The 20,535-nt window shown below is 39.7% G+C and overlaps 2 protein-coding genes across 2 annotated transcripts in view; one reads left to right on the top strand and one right to left on the bottom strand.

The window, feature by feature from the left end:
- The window catches only part of LOC139383281 (methionine aminopeptidase 1-like), an 18,353-nt gene extending 7,626 nt beyond the window's left edge, over positions 1 to 10,727 (bottom strand). The window contains exons 1-4 of the mRNA XM_071127727.1: positions 10,190 to 10,727; positions 8,825 to 8,876; positions 8,210 to 8,316; positions 7,893 to 7,953 (exon numbers count right to left, since the gene is read on the bottom strand). Coding sequence (XP_070983828.1) covers positions 7,893 to 7,953; positions 8,210 to 8,316; positions 8,825 to 8,876; positions 10,190 to 10,303 — 334 coding nt within the window. The 5' untranslated portion in view covers positions 10,304 to 10,727. The remainder of the gene's footprint in view (positions 1 to 7,892; positions 7,954 to 8,209; positions 8,317 to 8,824; positions 8,877 to 10,189) is intronic.
- Positions 10,699 to 20,535, top strand: LOC139383283 (eukaryotic translation initiation factor 4E-like). Its single transcript, XM_071127728.1, has 7 exons — positions 10,699 to 10,920; positions 18,039 to 18,142; positions 18,718 to 18,813; positions 18,994 to 19,057; positions 19,226 to 19,339; positions 19,493 to 19,632; positions 19,836 to 20,535. Exons 1-7 carry the CDS (start codon positions 10,846 to 10,848, stop codon positions 19,948 to 19,950), a joined length of 708 nt encoding a protein of 235 aa, XP_070983829.1. The 5' UTR covers positions 10,699 to 10,845; the 3' UTR covers positions 19,951 to 20,535.

The following is a 20,535-nucleotide window of genomic DNA, read 5'->3' as shown; positions in this document are numbered from 1 at the left end:
AAATGGATTAGGAGTAAAGTTATTAATTCACGAAAACACGCACGCTTAGTGCTGGCTAACTGAATGGTCAAATATATGTTATGCAGTAGTTGGCCGGAGTCAACATTCCAATCAGATTCCATACATAGTCATTTCTATTTATGGAAGTTTGCATGGTTGCCTAGCAGCATTTTGCCAGGATCATTTGGCTATGGAAGAAAATGTTCAAGCCCCTTGCCATCCAGAGAAACTGAACTGGAATTCACTGTGCACTAGCTACTACTTACTTACTCTCAGACTTCGCTGCTTCAGTAGAGAAATACATAAACTATTGTTCCAAAGTTTGGGATCACTTAGAAATGCCCTTGTTTTTTAAAGAAAAGCAATTTTTTTGTCCATTAAAATAACATCAAATTGATCAGAAACAGTTTAGACATTGTTAATGTAGTAAATGACTATTGTAGCTGGAAACAGCTGATTTTTTTATGGAATATCTACATAGGCGTACAGAGGCCCATTATCAGCAACCTTCACTCCTGTGTTCCAATGGCATGTTGTTAGCTAATCCAAGTGTATCATTATAAATGGCTAATTGATCATTATAAAACCCTTTTGCAATTTTGTTGAAAACTGTTGTACTGACTAAAGAAGCAATAAAACTGGCCTTCTTTAGACTAGTTGTGTATCTGGAGCAAAAGTCATTTACAACACTAATAACGTCTACACTGTACATCTGATCAATTTGATGTTATTTTAATGGACAACATTTTTTGCTATTCTTTCAAAAACAAGGACATTTCGAAGTGATGCCAAACTTTTGAACGGTAGTGTAGGTATTGTAACATAAGTCGAAATGAGAGTACTTATTGCATCTTTAGAAAGGTTGTGGGATCATAGCTAAATGAATGCATGGAGTTCCCATCATATCATGTTCCAACATTGAAATCACCAGCATAATGGCGCTCTTTTGGCTGACCTTACACGATGTGGCTAGGGTTGCAAAGGTTCGGAAACTTTCTGGTCAATTTCAGGAATTTTGAGTACATTTTCCATGAGAAGTTAGAATGCACTGTGCATGCAGGAATTTAGCTTAAATTTAGCTTAAATTCATCAAAAACTTTAGCTTATAACAGTGAACCTTTATTGTGGGATACACAAGGCAATTCTAGGTCTTGTGTCATTTTGTTTAAACTATCCCCAATTCAATGGAATTGCAACCCTATACATGCACAGTGCATTCTTCTATCACAGCTGATTCTCAAGATCTTGCACACCAATGAGATGCTATTACGCCCACACGAGTCAAGGACTACATGCTTTCTGGTAAGTTTTGATTACAATACTGGGTGGGGTGAATATATTTTCTGACATACATGATTTTTTGTTAACTAGTAAATAGTAGCCGACAGCAAAGTGTGTTTAAATCATTTCTAACAATTCCTGCGAGTTAGTTTTTGCTACCATGTGGATTTCAGCTTGCTTGAGCCTGCTAACTGAGTGTTAATTCACCTGTTTCCATACATGTTCCATTTTAAAACATTTATCTTACAAAGGAGTTTAATCTAACTGCTTAACTATTTATCTGTACACGGATTTTTATTTTTATTTTTTTAACTCATTTTCTTCAAATCTTTACAGGAAAATGCCACGGGCACAATCTGATGTGTGGAGACATTTCACTGCAGCTAATGTAGAAGGAAAAGCTGTGTACCTTTGCAAATACTGTGCCAAATCATATGTGAAGAATGCAACAAAGATGCAGAATCTGGCCAAGTGCATAAAGTTTGCTAAGCGCTCACAACAAGCAACCTCTGACAAGTCCCTCTACTTCTATTTGAGGTGAAAATGATGAATCAGACACCTTATCGATAACAACAGCTCGTGGTCCTCCTGAAATCAGACGTTTTTTTGACTCAATGGAAGAACATGGTCAGAGAAATGCTGATGAATGTCTTGCTCGAGCTGTATATGCAATTGGTTCACCGCTGATGCTCACAGGCAACGTGTACTGGAAGAGATTTCTCAATGTTCTTCACCCAGCATTACACCCCCCCCCCCATCCAGACATGCTTGATTTACTAATTTGCTGGATACAGAATTCAAAAGAGTTCAAATGAAGGTCAAGCAAGTCATAGAGAAAGCAGACTGTATTGCAATCATCTCTGATGGGTGGTCGAATGTTTGTGGGCAAGGAATAATGAACTACATCTCCACCCCTCAACCAGTATTCTACAAGAGCACAGACACAAGGGACAACAGACACACCGGTCTCTACATTGCAGATGAGCTGAAGGCAGTCATCAATGACCTTGGACCACAGAAGGCATTTACACTGGTGACAGACAATGCTGCGAACATGAAGGTTGCTTGGTCTAAAGTGGAGTCCTTCCCTCACATCACACCCAATGGCTGTGCTGCTCATGCATTGAATCTGAACCTCAAGGACTTCATGGCACTGAAAACAATGAATACACTCTACAAGAGAGCCTTGGAAATGGTTAAGTATGTGAAAGGTCATCAAGTTATAGCAGCAATCTACCTCACCAAGCAAAGTGAGAATAATAAGAGCCCCACATTGAAGCTGCCCAGCAACACCCGTTGGGGTGGTGTTATCATGTTTGATAGCCTCCTGGAGGGGAAGGAGTCTCTCCAAGAAATGGCCATATCACAGTCTGTCGATATGGAAAGCCCGATCAAGAGGATCCTCCTGGATGATGCATTTTGAGAGTGGTAAGCAGCCTGAAAGTCCTGAAACCAGTAGCAGTAGCCACTGCACGGATTGAGGAAGACAATGCCATCCTGTCTGATGTTTAGACTCTGCTTGCAGATGTAAGAAGAAATCCGTACTGCCCTGCCCACTTCACTGTTGCTCCAAGCAGAGGAAACTGCAGTTCTGAAATGCATCAAAAGGCATGAAGATTTCTGCCTGAAGCCCATACACGCCGCAGCGTACATGTTGGACCCAAAGTATGCTGGGAAGAGCATACTGTCTGGTGCAGAGATCAACAAGGCCCATGGTGTCATCACTACTGTGTCTCACCCCCTTGGCCTGGACGAGAGCAAGGTTCTTGGCAGTCTGGCGAAGTACAGTTCCAGGCAAGGGCTTTGGGATGGAGATGCAATATGGCAGTCATGCCAACATATCTCATCAATCACCTGGTGGAAGAGACTTTGTGCATCTGAGGCTCTTTCCCTTGTTTCCTCCATCATCCTCAAAATCCCACCCCCTCAGAGCGCAACTGGTCCTTGTTTGGGAACACACACACACCAAAGCACGCAACAGGGTGAACAATATAAGGGTTGAACAATTGGTGGCCATCCGGGCAAATTAGGCTTTCTGAGCCTGACAATGAGCCATCCTCAACAAGGTTGGAAAATGACAGTGAAGATGAGGCCTCAGAGTCTGATGTCCAAGAGGTGGACATTGAGGAGGTCCAGGGAGAAGACATGGAAGCCTGAGAAGACAACCAAAGCGTTAGCTTCTCGACTATCATTTTACAGATGTTGAAAACGTTTTTGGGACATGCGATGGATCATTCAATATTCCCTTTTGTTGTTCAGGGAAATCATCCCATGTCAAGAGCCAACTCAATTAATTAAAGGTCAATTCGGAACTAAATTGCTATTGTGAGGATTTAATCATTTGCAATTGTTATAAGGTAAAAGTTATGTTGTCATCTTCATATGATAAATATATCTAATGCAACAAACATCTACATTTAAAAGGTATTAATATTAATTGCTGTATATTCCTGTTAATTCCCATGGAAAGTTTCTACCTCTGAATAAAATGTGCAACCCTAGATGGGGCTGCAACTAAAATGTCAGACTGATCTGATGACGAAGGCCTAATTAAACTGATGTTCAACTTTAATTCACTGGCGCTATGAAGAATAGTTTAGCCATTAATCATTGATAGCCTAATATATACTTTTGGTGAATTTACGAGGCAGATAGATTTCCAAGAGATAGCCTACGCGCGTGGTTCTGACTGTCTGTCTGCCCCTCTCCTTTGCTCCTCTTTCTCTTCGCTATGAAAAACGCTAATGTGTGTTCGGGCTGTTGCGTGTAGTATAGCTCAGTGCATTAGAAGCACAATTTCTAATGTCTTTGCATTGGTTTTAACTTACACTTGTATGTTGACTTCTCTATTGATGTTGTTTAAGTTTTCGCAGACTTTTCTTAGCGGGTGTACAATCGTTGTAAACGGAATTATGGAGAGTTTCGGGCCCCGGAGTGAACATAATTGTACACTCGCAAAGCCAACTAAAAACAAGGACTGAGGGGCTTACGTTGCAAATTTCCCTTGCTTGGCTAATCATTTGGATCACCGTCCAAGATGGCGATGGGGATTCCCCGTAATGCGAGGGTGTGTATTAAGTATTTGGACCGCAGCCCCAGAAATGGGAGTCAAGGAATCTATTATTTTGGAGTCGAATCCACACCCTGAATCAGCAGTCAGATGGTGCGTTCGTAAAATTCACTCTGATTTCAGAGGACTCGTGTTTGAGTGTAGAATAGTTTATGAATTTACGAACACGCAACACCCATTGTTGACTGGTGTCAGTAAATGTCCGCAAAAAAAACATTGTTTCCAGCAGCACAGTTAGTCACCAACATTCTAGATAACATTAAAACAGCCTAATCAGCTCTGGTGGTCAAAGTGATGTGTTCTCTCATTTGTGTCTCGAAGTAGCTAGCAAGCTACTTAATGTTAGCTTGGGTGCTTGACCGCCATTGTGATATCAGAACGCTCAGATCAACCCTACTCCTCAGCCAGAGCATCCAGTGTGCGCTCTAAACGCTCCTAGAACGAAACACTATGAATTTATGGACAGAATGGATGCTCAGCCTAGAGGTTCCCATGGTTACAACATGAATAACCAGCTTTAGTGGAATCTAGTAACCCATTTTCTATGACTGATATTGTATGTCAGGTGAGATGTTAAACATAGAAACAATACTTTTCTGGGAAGCGTTGTTCCGGTCTTTTTTGATACTAGATCATGAAAAACGGTTTGGCACTAGATTTGTCTTTACTTTGGGCACTTCTGTCAAATGTGTCTCACGGAACAAGTCTGTTAATCAGCGCAGCCAACCTCTTATTAAAGTGCGCACTGTGCTTTCTCCACTTACTGGGAGTCTAGGCTGCATCATGTTAGCTCCCCACTCATGCAGCACTGAAGTTAACACACTTGAATAATGCAACACTGCATGTAGAAATGTTGAAACTGTTAATTACTGTTCGCAAAACAATGTTCATACAAGCTTGAACACTTTACAACGCAAGAAGATATCAGTAGCTTCCAGCTTTATAGGCAGACTTTGCCTGTAGGCAGACTGTGCCATCAGAGACTCTAGGTTCGCGCCCAGGCTCTGTCGCAGCCGGCCGCGACCGAGAGGTCCGTGGGGCGACGCACAATTGGCCTAGCGTCGTCCGGGTTAGGGAGGGTTTGGCAGGTAGGGATATCCTTGTCTCATCGCGCACCAGCGACTCCTGTGGGGGGCCAGGACGCGCACTAACCAAGGTTGCCAGGTGCACGGTGTTTCCTCCGACACATTGGTGCGGCTGGCTTCCGGGTTGGATGCGCGTTGTGTAAAGAAGCAGTGCAGCTTGATTGGGTTGTGTATCGGAGGACGCATGACTTTCAACCTTCGTCTCTCCCGAGCCCGTACGGGAGTTGTAGCGATGAGACAAGATAGTAGCTACTAAAACAATTGGATACCATGAAATTGGGGAGAAAAAGGGGTTAAAAATAAAATTAAAAAATAAACTACTTCTACGCAAATATTGTTGATAAAAATAAGTCACAAATTGAAGGGAAACATTGTCATCTGTAACCCCCAGCACAAGCTCAATAACGCAATGCATGCACAGTCCTATTGAATATGCATTCACCTGTATATAGGCTACATACATCTTGATAAGAGATATACCATCTTGTTAGATTGGTAAAAACAAAGTACAATTAATTGTATGAATGTATAATTGTCCCATGGCTGTCTGAAAAATGTTGACGTAAAAAAAACATTGAATGTAATGATATTGGGGCAGCAGGTAGTCTAGTGGTTAGAGCGTTGGGCCAGTAACCCGAAAGATTGCTGGATCGAATCCCTGAGTTGACAAGGTAAAAAAAATCGGTCGTTCTGCCCCTGAACAAGGCAGCGAACCCACTGTTCCCCGGTAGGTCACCCATGGTATCATTTTTTGTTTCGAGTATTGTGATGGTATTGAGTATTGTGATACAAAACCTGGTATCGAAGTCAAAATGATGGTTTCACGACAACACTATTTCTAGGTATAGTACTGGGTATTGACTAGAGGTCGACCGATTAATCGGCATGGCCGGTTAATTAGGGCCGATTTCACGTTTTCATAACAATCGGTAATCAGCATTTTTGGATGCCGATTATGGCAGATTACATTGCACTCCACGAGGAAACTGCGTGGCAGGCTGACAACCTGTTACGCAAGTGCAGCAAGGAGCCAAGGTAGGTTGCAAGCTAGCATTAAACTTATCTTATGAAAACAATCAATCTTAACAGAATCACTAGTTAACTACACATAGTTGATATTACTAGGTTAACTAGCTTGTCCTGCGTTGCATATTATCAATGCGGTGCCTGTTAATTTATCATCGAATCACAGCCTACTTCGCCAAACGGGGGATGATTTAACAAAGGCACATTCACAAAAAAAGCACAATCATTGCGTGAATGTACCCAACCATAAACATCTTTTGCCTTTCTTAAAATCAATACACAGAAGTATCGTTTTTTAAACCTGCATATTTAGTTAAGAAATTCATGTTAGCGGGCAATATTAACTAGGGAAATTGCGTCACTTCTCTTGCATTTATTGTACGCAGAGTCAGGGTATATGCAACAGTTTGTGCCGCCTGGCTCGTTACTAACTAATTTTGCCAGAATTTTACAAAATTATGACATAACATTGAAGGTTGTGCAATGTAACAGCAATATTTAGACTTCGGGTTGACACCCGTTTGACAAAATACGGAACGGTTCCGTATTTCACTGAAAGAATACTAGTTTTATTTTCTAAATTATAGTTTCCGGATTTGACCATATTAATGACCAAAGGCTCGTATTTCTGTGTTCATTATAATTAACTATGATTTGATAGAGCAGTCTGACTGAGTGGTGGTAGGAAGCAGCAGGCTCGTAATGTTTGAATGAATGCTTACTGTGTTTGCCAGCAGCTCTTAGCAATGCTTGATCACAGCTCTGTTTATGACTTCAAGCCTATCAACTCCTGAGATTAGGCTGGCAATACTAAAGTGCCTATTAGAACATCCAATAGTCAAAGGTATATGAAATACAAATGGTAGAGAGAAATAGTTGACACGTCATAATTCCTATAATAACAGCAGCCTAATATTTCTTTACTGGGAATATTGAACCACCAGCTTTCATATGTTCTGAGCAAGGAACTTAAACGTTAGCTTTTTTACATGGCACATATTGATTGCACTTTTACTTTCTTCTCCAACACTGTTTTTGAAATATTTCAACCAAATTGAGCATGTTTCATTATTTATTTGAGACTAAATAGATTTTATGTATTATATGGAGTTAAAATAAGTGTTCATTGTTCATTCAGTATTGTTGTAATTGTCATTATTTCTAATATATATAAAAAAAATTGGCCGATTAATTGGTATCGGCATATTTGGTCCTCCAATAATCGGTATCGGCGTTGAAAAATCATAATCGGCTGACCTCTAGTATTGACAGTGTAAATTTGACTTGGATAAAGTGTAAATGTTTCAATATCAACACAACTCACAACAAATAATACTAGCTTTGGGAAGATTTTCCAAATAGACACCAAAGGATTTCATAACAATTAAAAGCAACTGAAGGCTGTTTTAGTCTAAGAGGTGTAGCGTTACCTAGTGGATGATCAGCATAGTCAGGTCTTTGGATGTCACTGGGGACAGTCCTCATCGGAGTCTACATGGGGGAACCAATGACAACAGAGATTGATTATATGGAGCTCACAGAAGCAACCAACAAGAAGAGCGATTACAGACATGATTACACAGCTCCCGGGAGCTAATGAGTAAACTTATACAAAGCTTGTGTGGTTTACATCTATTAATCATGTTATGTGGACATTAGATGAACTACTATGTAGCCAAGAAAAAAATATCCTACATAAAAGCTCATATCAGCACTATTTAGAAATGTACCAGAAAGGTGTTCTTACGAGTGGGTAGTGAGGGCGTAGTCTGCCCGTGTAGCGGTAGCCAGGCCATGGGTCTGTGTTGGTGTCGGTCTCCACGCAGTTCTTTGCCTCATCCTGGTTATCCTCCTCTGCAAAAACAATGTAATTTAGGTCATCTGATTTGGCACCATTGTGAAAGATCACAGTTAGTCTTGAGTGTATACGTGAACATCTAAGGCAGGGGTGGGCACGCTTAGCCTACGAGGGCCAAGTGTGGGTACAAGTTTTTGTTCCAGCCAAGCAGTAAAATGCCCAAATCTACTAACAAAATAAATAATTGCCTTTAATGGTGACATTGTTTAGTTGAATCAGTTGTGTTGCTGCCCTCTCAGGTTGTCCGCCCCTGCTCTAATGGCTTGTACTGATTGCAGTGTATCATCCACTTTGAATGGCTACACCATTGCTCTATTCCACCATAAAAAAATAGAGGATGGAAAAGTTTGGGCAATTATGTGGGCTTTCACCTATTCTATGCTTTCAGATGATATGTAAGAATGGGAACAATGACAAACGCCATGAAGGGACATTTCAGTCTATTTGAAAAATGATTTGGAAGGGAGTAAGCCTATGTGATAGAATATTGCTGAGGATACATACTTGCTTTTTTGTGCAGCTGCTTGTGAGTGGCCCAGCTCCCTTTGAAGCACTCCTGAATGAGAGGACATGGGGAGAGAAATACATGACTCAGTACACCAGGGGTGTACAGGTGTTAATGGCAGCAGTGTCTGCTGATTGTTGGTTTTTCACTGGCCCTAATTGCGGAATCAATTCCTCATCAATTCCTCTAATTAACTGGGAGTTGTGCATCCCTGCTCAATATTAAAGGCAGATGGAGTGAAACCAATGAGCTCTGAATTTCACACATGACATAAGCCACTTTAGTTTCCAACAGTGTCATTGAGGAACGCTGCCATTTAGGCTAGTCGAACTGGTAAGACATACAAGGCTAAGATATAACTTTCTTTCAAAACTAGGTCAATGGCCATTTGACCATAACTAATCTCTTGGTTGTTCAATTAATGGATTGTTTTTAATGACCAATAGAATAAGGAGAGAGTAGTGGGGTTAAAATATCCCTTGGAATGCAACTAGCCTCATGGCTCTGGGTGGGATAGAGGCCCTGACAGAGCTACCTGTGTGGAACGTCGCAGCAGATCCACCTACCCATCTGTATCAGACAAATGAATCTAGGCCTACACTGCCAGAGAAGTTTAAGCTTAAAACTAATTACACTGCCTTTTATCCTTATCTCTAGTGGTACACAGCTAAACTGCCACTTGGCCCCTGCATCCTTGGCAATTTCAATGATCGTATCCCATTCTAACAGACCCTTAGTTACCCATTGGTAATGGTATGCATTCATTTAACGTTCAAAGTTGCTCAACGTTTCACACAAGCAAGCCACAGGTGGTTTACAGCCAGGCCAGGGGCAGATAAATCAAATGAATGAATATAGCTAGTTAACGTCACATCAGCGTGTTGAACGCATGCCTCAGTTAGCCTAACTTGCTCAATGACATTGTTTGTTAAAATGAATTAAATGGTTAAATAGCCAAACAAGGAAGAGCTATCTAGCCAGCTAACGTTAATTTGCTAGACTTCGCAAACTTGATGTTCAGATGAACAAACACAGACTTAACGTTAGCTAGTAGCTAGCTAGCAACTAACTTACTAGTAAACCCATAAAGACAACTTTAACAAGCATTTTTCATACATGATTATAACATTAGTTGTTGACCTCCTAGATAATCTATTTGCAAACCGTTACTTTTTAGCTAACGTTAGGGTTTTATGCAGAAAATTGTTTGTAAGTTAGCTTCATGTGCTAGGCTAGCTAAAGGGGTGTGTGAGGAAACTCAATCAGGGCCGTTATGTTACCTCGTGATGAATTATGTATTGCTGGGCCGCTGTGTATCATGTCAGACCCCTCTCTAACTGAATGAATTAGAAAATTAATGTTACCTGAGAGCAGAAGTATGAGCCTTGGATCCCGAGCTTGATGCAGGTTGGACATTGAAGTTTGGCCTTGCTGCTACAGCCTTCAGTTTCGCATTCCCGAGCCTCGATAGCCGCCATGCCTGCAGTCTGGAGGGGTGGAGACTGGGGAGTGGACTGGACGATCTGTCAGCTGGAGAGAACCTCGCGAGCGCTGCCTGTGCACATAATTATGAGAAATTCAACATGTAGTTCTGACCTTGGCTAGCTATTTTATATGCTGAAATAAAGTGTATTTGTGTGTTCACCATAAAAAATAGTTAGCGTTTACAATACGATTGTGTATTGACAGTGCGCACGAGTAATAGCATATCTGATTAGTTTACACAATACAATTATATTTATATTACATTTTTTTATCCACCTCTTTTATGACTATTATTACGTGTTAATTGACAATTACACTAATAAAATGTAGGCAAATAATATTTAAATTACTTATTTCAATAAACTTTTTTGTTTTACCTATGCCCAAAGAGGACCTGTCACGTTGAACGGGGTGGATTCACTAGGAACCAAATAGAACCAAACGGAACGAACCCGGGAGGGAGCTACCTGAATTCTATTCAAAAGAAACTATCGCTTTCGTTGCAAAACGAAACTGTTTGCAACTGTTTGGACTAATGATTACACCCCAAGTCAGTCCAATGAATGTCAACGTTTACGCGAAGAATCATAAGATGGCGACCGCGGAACCGGTGAGTACCTTTACCGGCCAAAATATTTAATAAAGTTTATCGGAATCCGTTTCCTAAAAATATACACTAATACTCCAAATATGGTATTAGTAGCTGAAATCTAATAACTTAGAATTAAATGCATGTTTATGGTCATATTTTCGGTTGTAGAAACTTTTTGTGCCACGACCCAAGCAGCATGGCAAAGTGAGAGGGGAATGTTCGCTAGGTTATGTGAATAGCCTTAATAATAGCTAGTATCTGGCTTGCTACCAAGCTCGGTAAACGGTGTGACAGCTGTTAAATATGCTCGGTCATAAATGTTTTAATAAAATAAGTAGTGCACTAAACATGGTATAACTCGCTAGGTAGTTGTCAGCTTGTGCTTTCTTGGGACTTTTTATCCCACTTCAGGCTAGCTATCTCTAGCTGGTTTCCTAATAAAATCACAGTGCGCTATACAGGTAAAATACAACTGGTGGGTCTAATCCTGAATGCTGATTGATTAAAAACGCATTCCAGCCGGTGTCTATTCCACAAGTTACCACCGGCTAAATCTATGACCTTAAAATGCCTATTTACTCTGATCCATCTGACTGGCAATTCACTGTCTCGTCAGCCCAGCCAGGAAAATTATAAACTTGATATCCACTATAAAAAGCATCTTGACATTATCTCACATTGCTTTTAGACTAACATTTAGTTTAACAGCAGAGATTTGTATAAACGTTGCTGTCGGTCTCTCCGACATTTGCAACATTGTTTCAAAAGTCAAATTAGATCTCCAATTGCCCCATCGTAGGCTGGACACATGACATTTAACAATGCTTTTTTTTCTGATTAAAAGCTTTTTCATTGCATCCGCCGTGGAGCCCAGTTTAATAATATTACCATATGTCCCAGCTGCTTGCGGTAGTTTAAGTAATCACGAAAAAATAGGCCTTATTTTAGGGCATTTTAGCCTTCCGAACGTTCTATTCCCTGCCTTTTGTTCTACGTCACAATATGTGCGTTGCCATTTTTGGCAATGAGACCTGTCCAGTGATGCCATTTTAGCAATTTTCAGACTACCCTGACAACTTTTTTTTCATTCAGCACCTAGCAACAAATTTAGCTACTTTTAAAAATGTATTTGCAACTTTTGAAAAGTGACTCAAACGCTAAAATGCACGCATTTCCCCTCTAAATGACAAACGACTTTCTGTCACAACACACGTGCCTGGCTGCAAAAGTGCGTTGTGAGTGACGTCAGCAGCAGGCGCTCAGCTCGTGCACAGGCAGCAGCAGGACAGCAGCAATTTCAGCAAATTGCAAATCATGACGAGCCAAAACCAATTAATATAGTTGGTCACGAATGTTTGATCTTGAACAGAACTTACAACATCAATCAACAAGTTTCAATCAAAATTGTACAGAAAAAAGTGGGAGGGAGTCTGTACCTGAACAAAAATGTCAAATCAAAGTGGATAACTGCAAAAGCGTAGAAGCTACTATGGCAATGGCCATTGCGGAGCATTGTTCCCTGCTAGCATGCAACCATTTAGGTATGGCTTGCAAAGCTGCCTTTTCAGATTCTATGACAGCAACAAACTTCCAAATGCACTGCAGCAAGTGCACAGAAATGATTAGGGGAGTACTGGCTCCTTATTTTCTCAAAAGGGTAACATCAGATTTGGGGGATGAGAAGTTCAGTCTTCTTTTGGATGAGTACACTGATGTCAGTGTCTCGAAATACCTGGGTGTGGTGATTTGGTATTTCAGAGCTAAAGAAATAACCATTGTGTCCACATTTTTCGGGTTGGTTGAATTGGAGGGGGTGAAGCCAGATCAATAGCAAAGGTGGTAGTTGAGTTTCTTGAGAAGTGTAACCTTAAAAAAGAGAATCTTCAGGGTATTGGCACTGACAATGCGTCCGTGATGACTGGGGTGCACAACGGGGTTCACAAGATTTAAAGGAAGAATGTGCATTGCCCAATTTGGTACTCATCAGCTGTGTGTGCCAGTCTTTACAATTGGCTGTCAGTGCAGTATCCAAAGAAACCATCCCTAGGAGTGTTGATTACTTAATCAGGGAAACCTACATCTGGTTTTCGATTTCCCAAAAATGGTGCGAGGCATACAAAGCAGCGTGTGCCACCATTTAATTGTGGCCAGAAACCCCTGCAGAGCACCAAAGTGTGTGCCACACGTTGGCTATCGATTGAGCCAGTGGGAAGAACTGAAACTCCACTTTGAGTTGACCAAGGCCAGTGAGCATTACTACATGGCGTATGTGCTCCACCTCATGTACATGGACAAGACCAACTATGTCTACCTGACATGCTTGAAATCAATCCTGTCCGAAGTACAAGTTGCAGTGAAGTCAGTTGAGGGAGAGCAAACAGATCCTGTCAAGCTTTTGGACAGTCTGGTACACCTCTTAACATCAATTTTCAGCAGAGTAGTCAACCCTATGGCAAAAATTGAGGTCCTGAAGGATGCCATTGATGGACATCTCAGTCCATCACCATACCTTGGGTACCTTTTCGAGAGCACGGTGTACCAACTCAGTCTTGCGCCAGAGGACGAAAAGGTCATTCGGAGACAGTGCATCAACTACATTGTTGCTTTAAGCAAGGAGCTGCAAGCAAGGCTCCCAGACAACCTAGACGCCTTGCAAAACATGGCCTTGTTCAGTGTTAAGGAAACGGCAAAGCACAATAAAGGCACCACTGAAATTATTAAAGTAGCTGAGCTACTGGGGTACCAGCCCCCAAAAATTGATACAATTGTTTCCCAAATCTTTTTATATAATATATAATATATATTATATATATATATATATATATATATATATATATATATATATATATTTATATATATATAATTTATAAATATATATATATATTATTTATTTATATTTATTTATATATATATAAATAAATATATTTATTTATTTATATATATATTTATATATATATATTTATTTATTTATATATATATATATATATTTATTTATATATATATTTATTTATATATATATTTATATATATATATATATTATATATATTTATATTTATATATATTTATATATATATTTATATAATATATATATATATTTATATATATATAATATATATTATTTATATATATATATATATATATATATATATATATATTTTTTTTTTACTAGGCAAGTCAGTTAAGAACAAATTCTTATTTTCAATGACGGGCCAGGAACAGTGGGTTAACTTCACTAGGGTATGGGGCAGCATTCAGAATTTTGGATGAAATGCGTGCCCAAATTAAACTGCCTGCTACTTAGGCCCAGAAGCTAGGATATGCATATAATTAGTAGATTTGGGTAGAAAACACTTTGAAGTTTCACAACTGTTAAAATAATGTCTGTGAGTATAAGAGAACTGAATGGCAGACGAAAACCTGAGGAAAATCCAACCAGAAAGTACTATTATTTTGAAAGGCTGTTTTTCCATTGAAAGCCTATCCACTATACAAAGACTTAGGACCCAGTTCACGATATCTATGGCTTCCTCTACACGTGGCCAGTCTTCAGGCATTGTTTCAGGCTTTTACTCTGAAAAATGAGGGAGATACAGCACTTTCAATGAGAGGCCAGTGGAAAATTCCCGCCATGAGTCCTGCGCATGATCGGGAGCGCGCATTTCTTGTTTCTCCTTTTCTATTGACGAAGCTTTTGTCCGGTTGAAATATTATTTATGACAAAAACAACCTGAGGATTGATTTGAAACATCGTTTGACATGTTTCTACTAACTTTTATTGTACTTTTTTGACTTTTCGTCTTGATGTTGAGAGCGTGCATATTGTGCCTTTGGATTTCTGAACTAAACGCACCAACAAAACTGAGGTTTTTGGACATAAAGAGGGACCTTATCGAACAAAACAAACATCTATTGTATAACATGGAGACCTGGGAGTGCCACCAGATCAAGATCATCAAAGGTAAGTGGTTAATTTGAATGCTTTTTTGAGCCCTCTCCTTGGCTGGAAAATGGCTGTATGGTTTTTGTGGCTAGGCGCAGACCTAACATAATCGCGTTGTGTGCTTTTGCCGTAAAGCCTTTTTGAAATCTAACACAGCAGTTGCATTAACTTCTTTGGGGTACCCTCCTTCTTCTCAATTTCCGCCTAAAGTCGTACCCTAATCTAACTGCCTGTAGCTCAGGCCCAGAAGCAAGGATATGCATATTCTTGGTATCATTGTTTTTTTTAACCTTTATTTTACTAGGCAAGTCAGTTAAGAACAAATTCTTATTTTCAATGACGGCCTAGGAACAGTGGGTTAACTGCCTGTTCTGGGGCAGAACGACAGATTTTTACCTTGTTCCGGTTACTAGTCCAACGCTCTAACCACTAGGCTACCCTGCCGCCCCAGAAACACTCCGAATTTTGTGGAAATGTGAATTGAATGAAGGAGAATATAACACAATAGATCTGGTAGAAGAAAATACAAATAAATAAACATAAGTTTTTTGTTGTTGCTGCATCATCTTACAAATGACCAAGAACAGGCAAACATACAGATAGGATGCTGGGGATGATTTTAATGAAGAACATAAGATGGCAACAATAGCTGAGCAACGTTTTAGACAGATAACTTAAAAAATGAGCGAGCTACATGACATTGAGCATGAAGTCATCCAGGTGTCCCCCACAAATGTAACCAAATGTACCCAAGTGGCCGAATTGGTACAGTGATACATTGTGAAGGAAATAACTATATACATAAATGCTATTCTAACACACACCAAAATAATATATATATATATAAAAAAAATAACAATTTACTCGCTTTCTCTATCAATTTCCTCTATAATTTGGCTTAAATCTGTATATCTAGACTTTGTTTTAGCTTTTTCTGATTTATTCGCCATAATTTAAACTCCAATGCGTAACACTTGTGGCTCCGTCAAGTAAGATTTGCAATGGCGAATGAACCTCTTTTACGCCAGAGTTTACGACAAAGGCTGGTCTTCGAACGTATAACCATTACATATTGCCGTTTACCTCAGCTCATTGGCTATCTTCCAAGCTAGATTTCAAGATGATCATTGGGCCAAAATACAGTCAATCAACAATAGACCGGTCCTACCATTGATGCGCAATGAGGTCATTGATTGGTGTCTTCAAATCGGTTTGTTTCGGTCAATACGTCCCGGGAAAATAACCTTCACGTATAGTTGTGTTAGTAACAACCAGAGGATTGCAATGAAACCATTTGTTTAGTGTGTGTAATTACCACGAACGCTTCGTCCAAAGTTGAATGAGACGGAAATCACGACGAGGCTATATAAATGGATGTTATCAAACAAAACGAACATTCACTGTGTAGTTCACTGTGTAGTCAGGACACTTGGCTTTGCCACCAGAGGAAGATCTTCAAAGGTAAGCAATTTATTTTATTGTTATTTCTGACTTTCGTGACTAATGCTTGGTTGGAAAATGCTAGTAATACTTGTGTGTGCGGGGAGCTGTCCTCAGAAAATCGCATGGTTTGCTTTCGCAGTAAAGCGTTTTTGAAATCTGACACAGCGGCTGGATTAAGATGTTTATCTTTTAAATGATGTAAGATACATGTATTTACAAGAATGTTTACTATAACAAATGGTGTATTTAGAATGTTAGCTCTCTGCAGTTTCACCGGATGTTGGCCTGGTGGGACGTTAGCGTCTCACCTACCCTAGAGAGGTTAAGGAGAAGTTTATCTTTAAATGTATGTTAAACACTTGTATATTAGATCAATGTTTATGATGAGTATTTCTGTAATTTGATGTGGCTCTGCACTTTCACCGGATGTTTGTTTGAGACCATGCATTTCTGAACAAAACGCGCCAATGTAAACTGAGATTTTTTTATATAAATATGAACTTTATCGAACAAAACATACATGTATTGTGTAACATGAAGTCCTATGAGTGTCATCTGATGAAAATCATCAAAGGTTAGTGATTAATTTTATCTCTTTCTGCCTTTTGTGACTCCTCTCTTTGAAAAATGGCTGTGTTTTTCTGTGACTAGGTGCTGACCTAACATAATCGTTTGGTGTGCTTTTGTCGTAAAGCCTTTTTGAAATCTGACACTGTTGTGTGATTAACAATACGTTTATCTTTAAAATGGTGTAAAATACTTGTATATTTGAGGAAATTTAATTATGCGATTTCTGTTGTTTGAATTTGGCGCCCTGCACTTTCACTGGCTGTTGTCATATCAATCCCGTTAGCGGGATTTCAGCTGTAAGAAGATAAACTAGTAATATCATCAATCATGTGTAGTTCACTAGTGATTATGTTAAGATTGTTTTTTATAAGATACGTTTATTGCTAGCACCTTACCTTGGCTCCTTAACAGGTACCTGCACTCGCATAACAGGTAGTCAGCCTGCCATGCAGTCTCCTCGTGGAGTGCAATGTAATCTGCCATGATCGGTGTCCAAAAATGCAGATTACCGATTGTTATGAAAACTTGAAGTCGGCCCTATTTAATCGGTCAACCTCTAATTGAAATGTCTTCGAACACGTGTGTAACGAAAGAACAATGCCAGAAAAATACTGTCAGCTTGAACTATGTTAAAACCGGTGAGTTGTGTATTTTCTATTTGTGAAATTATTTTGGTGTGATGTGAAAGTTAAGGGCTTTATGTTTCCAAATTTGTATTGCAAGTGAGCATTATAACGTTTCTAAACATTAAAACAGAGGGTCGGGATTGTAGTTCACATGGAGCCAGCTGTGGTCTATACCTTCAGCTAAGAACCCAAGAGGGGAAGCTTTAAGCCCCCTTTTGTTGTCCAGATCTAGATGATAGACAGTTCACCAACTTGCCCAATCATTATGGCTGGTGCAAAAGTTTATGCTTGTCCATATTTCCACCCTAGCAAAAACAAACAGTTTATTTCATTGATTTTAAATCATGTTGGACCATCTATGTGATTAGTGTCTATATAAGTTTTTTTTTATTTATTACAATAAGCTTTCAAACATCACGTTTCATTGATTGTTACCTATACTCACTATCAACCCAGCTTTGTATAAAATAAACTACAAAAAAAACATGACAATGACCCAAGGCATGACAGTCCTGCAAGATCACGCTTCTTACTTCTTTCAAATTGTTTTCCACTAGGAGAACAATTTAAATCCCCAACATGCTGAAGGAGGAGAAGAAGCAGAGACTGGTCAGGAGATAGTGAACCCTGAGAGCTATATCAAACACCCCCTCCAGAACAAGTAAGCTGACCCAGGCTACTGCTCTTTAAAAACCCTTGTTCATTACAGGCTGCTGCTCTGTGGTAAGGAAACTTTTCTTGCAAAAGGCCTCCGGGGAGTTGTTTTCTGTAAGAGTGGTGGGTATTCATCTGATGTAAAGTATTACATAGATCCCACCCGTTTGCAGTGTTGCACAGCTGCCAATGCAAAGCACCAATTCAATCTTGTGTGTTACCACTTTGAGTTTGCGCCCCCCCAGGTCTCAGGTATGGTGAATTCACATTTATTCATGACCCAAACCTAAAGAGGTGACCTTGGCTTATGAGTGTTCATACCACCACAAGCTGAGGCTGTCTGTGTGTGATTACCAACCATGCATTGCCCTTTCTTATTGCAGTCAAGTGCAGTTGAACTGCCTAAGGATTTTACATTGAATGAATGTCACAAAGCAATGAACTGTGTCAATGTTTTCCCCATCATCCATAAGGTCCTAATTTGCTTTGAGGCTTATGGGCTGTTGATTACATTTGTTTAGCATGCGTTTAATTAGCCAGTGTTTACCTTATGTAAATCCCATTTCTGTTTTGGCCCAACAGATGGTCACTTTGGTTCTTCAAAAATGATAAGACCAAAACATGGCAGGCGAACCTCTGCCTCATCTCCACGTTTGACACTGTTGAAGATTTCTGGGCGTAAGAATCAATAAGACTAAAGTTGATCTTGTTTTGTGATGACAAGGGTTGAATTAATATGAAAAGGATGATTTGAGATTATACCAAAATTTGTCTTCATTCATCATCTTGATAGCATTCAGTTGTCAATAATACACTGCAATTGTCTATTGTACTTACGAAATGATCTTGTCATTTCAGTCTCTATAATCATATTCAGTTGTCAAGCAATCTGATATCTGGATGCGACTACTCTCTCTTTAAGGTAGGTTTGTTGCATTTCAAAAAGCAGACAAGGAACAAATTTTATTCCATGTTACTACATAGTATCTTTGCAACTTAATTAAGAATTGTACCTGGAAGAAAGTTGTTTAGGACTGTTCAGCCATGGCCTTGTTAATGCAAGTAAAGCTGTGTCTCTCTGGTGTGACAGGATGGCATTGAGCCCATGTGGGAGGATGAGCGGAACAAGCGCGGTGGGCGCTGGCTGATCACTCTCAGCAAGCAGCAGAGGAGACAAGACCTGGACCGCTTCTGGCTAGAAACCGTGCGTTTGTGTGTGTGTGTGTGGGCGTGCAGACAATTTGGAATGAAATGCAACCTTGACCTTCTCCCTGTGTGGCTGGATTAAGGAATTCTGTGATGCCACTGAAATGTTAATGTGTGGATCTATATTTTTCCTGACACTTCACCTGTCCAGCTTCTCTGCCTTGTTGGGGAGACTTTTGATGACTATAGTGACGAAGTGTGCGGAGCAGTAGTCAATATTCGCTCGAAAGGAGACAAAATCGCCATCTGGACGGCAGACTTTGACAACAGGGAAGCCATAACACACATCGGGTAAGTTAGATCAATGTGAAGTCAATGTTTGTTAGTTATCACTCCAACTTTGATCAGGACTCAGGAAAATGTGCTGATTTACAAAAAGTGTATAGTCTTAGTATTTGTAAATTATTTTGGGTTTGGTTAAATTACTAAGATCCAATACCAAAAAGTTTGTTGCTACCACCTCCCTTCAAATATGGCCATCTGTGTGACAACAGGAGAGTGTATAAGGAGCGCTTGGGAATCCCCATGAAGATGACCATTGGCTACCAGTCACACTCTGACACCTCCACCAAGAGCGGCTCGACCACCAAAAACAAGTTTGTGGTCTGAAAATGCTCCAGGCGCCTTGTCTATTACATTTTTTGGGGTCTACTACATTTCTTTGTGGGTGCATTTATTTACATAGCTACAATGACTGCGTGACACAATCTTGGAAAAACTCACGACTATATACAAAAACTTCTACAGAACCGTCCTGGACCTAAAATCAGGAAACACTTTCACAACACGGACACACTACTTTCTCTGGAAACCCCCACACAAAGACACCTGCCATAGCCACACAGGTGAACATGCAAACCTCAAAACGCAAATGAATACCTTTCATAGAAATGTAAGATGTTCAGAGTGCTCTTATAAAGAAAATGATTTTGTTGATTTATTTAATGGCAGGGAATTAATTTGACATTTAAAAAGTCAACATTTCTCTGCCCTTATACAGCATTGTAATTGCTGTTATCCTTAATTATGTTACGCCGTTTTAATTTATTATACCAATTAGCGTTTTTAGCTATTTTTAGAGTTGTTCTGTGCTATGGCCCTAAACTTCAAGTGGATGTAATCAAGACTTTTTGATCATGTCATGAATCAATTAGTCTGTGTTAACATGATTAAAACTTTGGGTTTGCAATTCAA

The sequence above is a fragment of the Oncorhynchus clarkii genome, chromosome 25, assembly GCF_045791955.1.
Source record: "Oncorhynchus clarkii lewisi isolate Uvic-CL-2024 chromosome 25, UVic_Ocla_1.0, whole genome shotgun sequence".
In the NCBI taxonomy this organism is placed as follows: Eukaryota; Metazoa; Chordata; class Actinopteri; order Salmoniformes; family Salmonidae; genus Oncorhynchus; species Oncorhynchus clarkii.
The sequence above is the reverse complement of the archived record's forward strand: the minus strand, read 5'-3'. Positions and strand labels throughout refer to the sequence as shown.

Excerpts from the sequence above, each read along its gene's own strand:
- LOC139383283 (XM_071127728.1), top strand. The coding sequence starts at position 10,846 with ATGATTACACCCCAAGTCAGTCCAATGAATGTCAACGTTTACGCGAAG. Across the intron at positions 18,143-18,717 it reads AAACACCCCCTCCAGAACAA|ATGGTCACTTTGGTTCTTCA; the intron begins GTAAGCTGACCC and ends TTGGCCCAACAG. Across the intron at positions 18,814-18,993 it reads ACTGTTGAAGATTTCTGGGC|TCTCTATAATCATATTCAGT; the intron begins GTAAGAATCAAT and ends TTGTCATTTCAG.